The 8,838-nt window shown below is 36.4% G+C and overlaps 1 protein-coding gene across 1 annotated transcript in view; it reads right to left on the bottom strand.

Annotated features, from left to right (window-relative positions):
- Positions 1–1,982: 1,982 nt before the first annotated feature.
- LOC108578935 (paired box protein Pax-6-like) overlaps positions 1,983–8,838 on the bottom strand; it is a 138,510-nt gene continuing 131,654 nt past the window's right edge. The window contains exons 7-9 of the mRNA XM_017942354.1: positions 6,061–6,374; positions 3,751–4,061; positions 1,983–2,077 (exon numbers count right to left, since the gene is read on the bottom strand). Coding sequence (XP_017797843.1) covers positions 1,983–2,077; positions 3,751–4,061; positions 6,061–6,374 — 720 coding nt within the window. The remainder of the gene's footprint in view (positions 2,078–3,750; positions 4,062–6,060; positions 6,375–8,838) is intronic.

Raw genomic sequence — 8,838 nt, 5'->3', positions numbered from 1 at the left:
CGCCCCTCTGATTCGGATATGAATTGCTTTTCTTTTCGCTTGTTACAATAAATAAAATTGTCACCTCAGAATCAGGGAAATATGAGGACGTTTGAATTTCAGAAGTTGCGTTAAGGAACGAGAAAATGTTTGAAATAAATTCTTTGATCAAGATTCTCGTCTCTTGTACAATCTTTACACAAGAATATTTCCTTACCAAGAAGATACGTAGTGTGTTGGGAAAGTGTTTCTTCTGAATCGATGAATAATCAAATGAGTAACCATGAATTGCCAAAATTAGTCACAATTGTCCGACTTATCCATTTAGTCAATTTTTGAAAAAATTAAAACAAGGTTCATAAAAAACTTTGTACGTTTTGCATCGTAAGGTTAAGAAATTAAAGTATCTTTCATACAATACAAATTTTACCTCTTACGATTTTAAATTATTTTCATGCGATATTCGTCATCTGTATTAACAACGACATATATTTTGCAGATGAAAATTAATTAATCGCTACACCAGATGAAAAATGTATCGCAGTGCCGAAAGAGAAGTGAGAAAATATTTTTCGCGGCTACATCTGATGTGTGATGGAAGTGTATAAAGTGATGTAAGATATTTCCGAAAAATTATAATATAAATAGTAATATGATACAACTTTCCTAACATACGTACTCATAATACCGCTAGAAAACAATCAAAAAGTAATTATACGGTGTGAACGTGAAGCGATACGTGATTATTATTTGAACAATTCCTTTATTTCCATGATTTAATTCACAAAACTGTGTTGTCGCTCTTTATGGAATATTTGAAACGTCCACGGTGAACGGGTGCCTCGAAGACCTCTAATGTATTCAATTTCCGCTGTAATGTACATCGATGTACCTTCGCTGTTTATAATTATTTAATTACCATCGAAACAAAAACATTTCGTTACGTAAATTCTGCTAATAACATATCAAAAAACTCTTGGTACCTAGTAGCTTCATTAAAAAGAGTCTTCTCGACCTGGCGTCGTCATGGACCACCACGGAGAACGATATCGGCGAACTGGCCGCCATTTTGACTCCTTGCTAAACGATTCTCATCGTACAACTCGCGACAAACAAGAGTTTCTTCACAAGAAAAAAGCTGTAACTGCGTCCTGAGAACTATTTCGCTTGCGAATCAAGATAGCTATATAGAAACGTAAACGAGATCCTCAAGCGGTTATTATCGATCGTTTATAGTGTGAACTTTGCACCACTACTGTAGCTGTTCGATTATGCGAATTCTCTGAACGACTTGGTTCATTCCCCTCGCTGCAACGACCATAATAACGCGAGTCTACGATAAAGAGACTTCTAGAGATAGTTGTTGTTCTTTCTGTGAATTTGTTCGAGGTAAAAGTGTTTTCTTATTATTCACTTAGGCGTGCACGAGTATTCCGAGTGTATATACTAATTGCTGATCGGTCACTTTGCCCCTCGGTCAATGCGCTTTTGAAGCTCAAGTTTGGTGACTTTTTTACAACTGCGTTAACAAATTGTATTAAAAATAACGAGAAACTACCGACAATTAATTTAACACAACACCTTTTCTGTAATCTGTATTATTAATCGTACACGCCTATCGATTTACAAAAGATTTCATTTTGCACAAAAGAAACGTTCTTTCCGCGTAACATTTGTTTCTCTCTTACGTTTTTCTTTCTTTCTAGTGCAATGTTTTCCGTCAGACGTGACATTTACTTTACACGTTTCTTCTAATATCATCATCGTTATCTTCTTCATTCGTTCTTCGAACGATTTTGTATAAGCGATCGTCTTTCGATTGTCAAAGGCAGTCGGCGATCACTATTGAAGAATCGATTTTATTAAACATTTGCAAGAACTGCCTTTCATCGATTTCGAACGTCTTCTCCTTGCGTTCTCTTGCGTCTAACGTTTGTGAGACTAACGTAAGTCAAAGAAGCTCAAGCCTACGGAGAGGATGTCGACACCGATGACCACCACGGTCACTGTAGCCTTGGGGACCAGTATTGCGCCGCCATGTCTGGTGCTGGTTGTCCTGGTACTGCGATCGGAACGCTGACGCCTGGTGATATCAGACCTAGAAGATGATTTCATAATTATTTAATCGATACATTTTACTCTTTCTTTCGATTTCAAGTATTTTGTTATTTTAACGTGTTAATCGGTACGCTTTTTGGTATTATATTAGCCCAGGTTACAGTACAAAAACTTAGAGTGGCCGGTACTGCACGACTCTCCCCTGTGGTTTTCAATTGCGTTTGCGATTAAGGTCGTTCTGATTATTAAACTACTTATTAGAACTGATATTATATTACATTACATTGCAGTTAATATTTTGCACTATGAATAGCGTACTTTGGCAAGTTCTTTAGCAGCGCGTAAAAAGCAGTGTGTTTCATGAGTTATAATGCATCAGAAATCAAAATTTCTGAAGATTCCTTTAGATAAACTAAATGAAAGGAAATTAGAGAAATAAAAAATTTTAAGTATAGAAATAATTATAGAATGTACATTATATTACAATATGTTTGTAGAAGGATTTTTTATACGAATGGTACTAATTTGTAGACAATGGTAAAATGCCTAAAAGTAACTATGTGCTTTTTCTATAATCCTCAAGTAATAGTAATTATTATCTTAACAATTATAAATGCTGTCTAAATAAAAATAATTTTACTCTTTATATTAGTAAACTAAAAGAATTTGATTTCTAAAATGCAATTTAAATTGTTTAGTATTTATTACAAGAATAGGTATATAAGCTTCATTATTATTGCATCGACGCCTAGCAAATGACCAGTTTCGCATTATTAACTTACGACCTTTTATGATCTCAAATGACCTTTTCACTATACCTCTTTAAACGTTTCTATATTGAGTATGAAGAATATAGTGTATTATATGAAAAAAATAAATACGGTCACCTTGACATCCACGCATCTTTATCTACGATAAAACTATTATCACATAATATTTTTATACCTATATAAGTTGCATCTGTATCACCTTTTTAAATCGTTATTAAATGTAAGGGCATAACTAAATAACACTTGTCTAACTACATACTTGTCTAGTAATATATTAATAAATTCTTTTATATCAATATTCTTCAATGTTCTCTTTTTGTCATCTTTTATCTAAAAAATATATGTATTATTTTATTCTACAACATATTTCATTCTACAAAAATATTTATTAAAAACTTCTGTTTTACTTTTCTTTTTATCACTATGAACTATTGCATTAATTCTACGACTCATAATGAAATTATGAATGCTGTATAAGCTGTGTTAATACTGTGTAGTTCTGTGTAGTACTGTGAGCTGTATGAAGAACTTATCCAATAAGAAAAACGCTAATTCTATTACAAACTGAATGTATCAGTTGGTATCCCGTTGAGGAAAAAGTAATTAATATTAATACTGCACTTTTTAATTAAATAAAAATTATTACTACACGAACGGCAATTTCATATGATATACAACTTAAATTTGAACAATAAACTGAAAATCCTAAACTCAAAGGTATCCTTTTACCACGTTCGTCTCATAAAGCGTTGCCTTAACAGTTCTTACGTCGGCATCGGTAAAACCGAAACGGGATTTTCGTGCTGTGTAATTGCAAAAAAGAGACCTTGATAACGCAGAAGCGAGTATAATCCATTACCGGCAGGCTGGATAGCGTGTTATCCGCAGTAGTCCGTCGGCTAAAGTGCAAGCAGCGAATGCAGTGAGTGCGGTAGACACTCACCGGTCGAGCTGGTGTTCTGATTGTACTGATTCAGGCCCGCCGTGTGGTATGGCTGAGTGGGGCTGCAAGTGGGCCGTGCCCCGTATCCAAGATGAAGAGGCTCGTAACTCGGTGGACGAGCAACACCGCACGAGTAGCCGTTGTCTCGTTGCTGAAGACACGCGCCTGGACTCGGGCCCATCGTCATGCCCACAGTCATGCCCATGGGGCCCATCCCGCCGCCCGTGGATAGCGATGACATGCTGCTGGTAGTGTGCTGGTTCTGTTGGCTGCCGCCGGACATCGTGAAGCTCGGCATGGACGTCATAGGACTGGAATGTTTTTCGAAGAAACGTATTAGGATCTTAATACTGTGCTTTCCTTCAGTTCATTAGATGGTGTCATTTAATAACTTATTTCACATTATACTCTCGGCCACGATATAGCGAGGTCGTAAATTATACCTTCGGACTGCGGTACCAATTGATGTCGTGGCACTTAGGGTCATAAACTGCATTTCGTTTTAGGGCTCCGCACAATAAAAGAATTACGATTTATGACTAACAGTATATCATGTACTATTATAATATTTGATTATTTAGTAATAATTACTACTTGATTTCAATTTTTGTTTCAATATATTGTAGAAGTACATTGACACTGTATTGAGCATTTCTTTTTACGGTCCTGGCCGAGGTTTCAGGTCATTAAGTGACCATACTTCTGTCAATTCGGTTCAGGACATTCCAAACATGTCCACTTTGGGTCCTGACAACTTTTACGACCACGCTACGTATTGGTCAGTTATGGTCATTCTTCCTCCGTCACTTTTTCGTACCCTACCGAGCGAGACCTGCATACATATGTACTGTAGCGGTTCGGCAGGTTAACTTGTTTTTATAACGCAATACATAGACTACAGTCCATAAGTATTTATAACTTTTTTAAAATTGGGCCAAACCACTTGAGTCTTTCGTACTGTAGCGGTTCGGCAGGTTAACTTGTTTTTATAACGCAATACATAGACTACCGTCCATAAGTATTTATAACTTTTTTAAAATTGGGCCAAACCACTGGAGTCTTTTTGAGAAGTTAGAAAGATTAGTTTATTAGATGACGTGTACAAAAAATTTTGAAAAAATTGCAGTTTGTGGGAATCGCGAAGAAAATTGTCAAGGTCACGTTTTACAACTTCCACAACCGAATTGTGGAACCGAATAAGCGGCGGAGGAGAAATGGCCTTGACCGGACAATACATTTGGCCCTTATTATAGCATTACGAGTTTCTTCTTTTATTATACAGGGTGTTTATCAGATTTCCAGAAAACTTTGCCAGTATGTTCTGCAGCTAAACGTAGGACTAAAATAGTTTTGTTTGCTGTCAATATTAAGGAATTTTAATATGCTTCTGAACAGGACAAATGCCACAATATTAGAAGACGATGGAATTGGTGCTAGATTGTGAGAGATACTTGACGGTGCAAAATGCAAAAACTTTATACACAGGGTTTTCCAATAGTATTTCTAAGACGTTTTTAGGTTATGTTTTTCAAATGTCAAATGTTTTTGATGGTTATGAGTGACAACTGTCATCCATAACCTATTACAATTTTAGTTATGGAGTCATATTATACAGTGCAAGGACGAGTTAAAGCGATTTATTACGGAACAATGGATTTATTGCGACCGAAGTTCAGAAGCAGTACGTCACGAAACAGCGATGTTAATTGGCCTCCAAGATCGTGCGATTTGACGCTATAGGATTGCTTTCTTTGAAGCTACATGAAAAGTAAGGTGTACACCATCAGTGCTCAAACTACCCACATTCTTAAAGACGGGATTCAACCGCAACTATACCTAAATGCCATCGGCATTCTGAAATTTTGAAAAAAAGAGTAGCTTCTTGTCAAAAGAAACATGGTGGCTATTTGGCCGATATTGTCTTTCACGTATATTTATAACGAGTCGAAATTTTTATTTGTAGTTGATTTAGAAGAACGATAGAAAACCAGTACGAGAATAGAAAAAAAAGTAGGAAGGCGGTGTTGGCAGTGGTATTTTAAAGAGGTTGGCCAGTGAGGCTACGGACTTGAAGATCGCGGATTCGAATCCTAACCTAACCTAACCTTCTTTTTCTGGAGGACCTGAATAATTCCCCCTCTCCTACACATTGAAATAAAAGAAAGTGAAATTGTTTAAATTACTGTACGTTTTATTACAAAAAAACATCCTAAAGCTTTTATTGGAAAGCCCTTTAGATGTGGCATGTGTCCTTTTTTTTATCGAGTCCCTCAATTATACCATTTATCGAACATTCACGGTGATTCTCACCTGTACGAGTCAGGCATGCTGGGTATTCCGGGGTAAACAGCGGTGGGCGCGAAACCATGATGTATCCTAGGTGGAGAGGGCGGTGCTTGCGGCGGTGGTTGACCAGCCAAAATACCCGAGGCCGGCGGCGGTGTCGGATGACCAGCTCCGACCAGGCTCACCCCTCCTGCGTGCTGTTGCTGTTGCTGCTGCTGCTGTGACTGTTGTTGCTGTTGCTGTTGCTGCTGTGACTGCTGGTGTTGCGGGTTGTCCCTCCGTTGCGTGCGCAATTTTTCTTCGCGCCGCCACTTCGCCCGCCGATTCGAAAACCACACCTGAGTTAGTGAACGAGAAGACAGACGAAGATACAGGTCAATCGCTAGGCTACAGGTTCCGCCTAATTTCGGTCGTTCGGATTGTACGTATACGCGCGATTCTCCCCGTACATAATTATTCTCGCGCGATATTTTTGGTGACGGTATCGCGAACACGAAGGTAGGAATATGCCGGACTATAAATGATGTAATTGGAGTTATTTTTAATATTCGGAGATAGAATTTTTAGGGACATTTTCGCGGTGGATTTTATTAGGCGAAAACCTAAGACTCTCCATACTCTACCAAATCGATCACTTTGTCACGTCGACATCAGGGATTTTGTTCCAAATGAAATATAATGTAGTACACGTGAAATTAGGGGGGGGGGTTTAGTTGGTTTCGAATTTGTTTAAAAAATACGGACCTTTGAATTTGCCCATTTTTAGGAAAACAGGCTGTGTTTACCAATTTTTATCTCGGAAACTATTGGACGAATTGAGCTCACTTTTTTTTTTATTTTAATCTAGAAAGATGACCCTATTGTAATAATATTCTTTTTATTTGAAAAATTGATTTTATAATACTGAAAATCATAAGCATATTCTTATTTTGTAAATTTCTCCGTGATGGGCTAGAGGTGTTCCAATTAAAAAAAGTATATGGTCACATTCTTTGAAATTCTACCTCAAAACGAGCCCTTTTGCAGGATCGAGTCTTTAAAATTAGCGTCACAAGGAGCTGTAAAAGGACTGATGTAATTACAGTCGGTTGCCTGTACCGCTGGTACCCCTATCTTCAATATGGTCTAAAAACAATATCGACAAGTCTTGTATACGACTAAATGGCCCTATTCATACCTAAAGAATAATAAAATAATAATAATATTATTATTATTATTCTTGTCTTCAGACCATATTGAAGGATTAAAGTAAAGATTAAATTTATTGGCCTCTCAAGGATGTTTGGCTGTTTGCACTTTTAAGTGACGTTTACTTATAATTGGTACGTATAGATATGACAGATCATACAATATACTGCTGGCTAAACATTTGAATATCTATTTGGAATTAATGTTGCAAATATTGAAAACATTTTATCTTGTTCCAACGGACTTTCATATTGCAAGTAGAATTCTTTATGCCGATTACACATTTCTTAATATTCTCAGAAAATTCTTGCATTTTTTGTAATGTGTAGTTATTCTAAACTTGCGGTTACCAGTGTATGTTTCTTTCATTTTAACGTAAAATAAACGTTAAATTTTAACGTTTCACTTTTCCTTTTATGATAAAACACTCCTTTGACTATCTTCCTTTGATGCAGCTGGGTTTATGATGACATTGAGCGGCCAGTATATTTTGTTGCTATTATTACTTACAAGGGAACATCCCTAAGTGATAATTACGGACACTGATGAAACTTTGGAATATGGAAATATTAACAAAAATATTTGATACGTATTGTTTTCTCTCGGCAATCATCAACATAGAATGGAAGGGCGAGAATCGCTGTCGAAGATGGGGGTAATAAACATATTTGTTTTAAACATTTTTTATTATTTTCTATGTTTCAAATTTGTTATTGAAAAATACAAAATTCGTCAACTTACACTATTCTTCTATTTCTAATAGTTTTCGAGATATTAGATTAAATATATTTACTACCTCCAACTTTGAAGGTAATTTTTACACCATCCCTGTGGAAGATTGCCAATATAAAAGAATAATGTCGAATTTTTTTTGAGAACTACAACATACTAAAGTTTCACCAAAATCCGTAATTACTTCGGGATGTTCCCTTGTTAGTGTTCAATGGAATTTTTAAGTTTGTAGTTTGGTAGCATATGCATGGGAGCTTGTTAACGTCACACACAATAAAAACCCAGATGGTAGAATAGGCAAACAAAACAAAATGAAAATACGAAATTCTCTGTCACGCCATGTATAAAGAGCCATTAGATGTCCAACAGAGCTTAATGAAACGTATGCATATACAGTAAATTCTCCACAAGTGTCAGTCCGCAAGGAACCTAAACCTGACACTTGTAGAATCAGGGCTACGTTATCGAGCCTCGCGCCCGCCTTTGTAGTTTGCCGAACGTAGACAAGGGCAGCGAATAAAAGATAAGGATGAAACGTGAGTCGAGGCAACCAAGCGATTTAAATACCAACTTTTTTAATTTTACGTTTTTTTATCCCGAAATTTTTCTTAACATATTGATGAGATTTTTCTGATGAAAATGACATCAAACACGACATAATTTGAACAACATTTACTTATTAACACGTTCACTGTCACGCCAGATATTTCACTGTATTGAGATAAAACAGACGCCCTGTATTACATTACATAGAGTCGGCCTACCGTCTGACTGACACTTGTAGAATCGGCCCTACATTTTTATTATATGGAGATAGGCCGACATTAAATTAATTACTCAAAAAGTATTAATAAGTAAATGTTGTTCAAATTATGTCGTGTT

The sequence above is a fragment of the Habropoda laboriosa genome, unplaced genomic scaffold (genome assembly GCF_001263275.1).
Source record: "Habropoda laboriosa isolate 0110345459 unplaced genomic scaffold, ASM126327v1 scaffold30, whole genome shotgun sequence".
Lineage (NCBI taxonomy): Eukaryota > Metazoa > Arthropoda > Insecta > Hymenoptera > Apidae > Habropoda > Habropoda laboriosa.
Note: the sequence above shows the minus strand (reverse complement) of the source record. Positions and strands in the feature narration are given on the sequence as shown.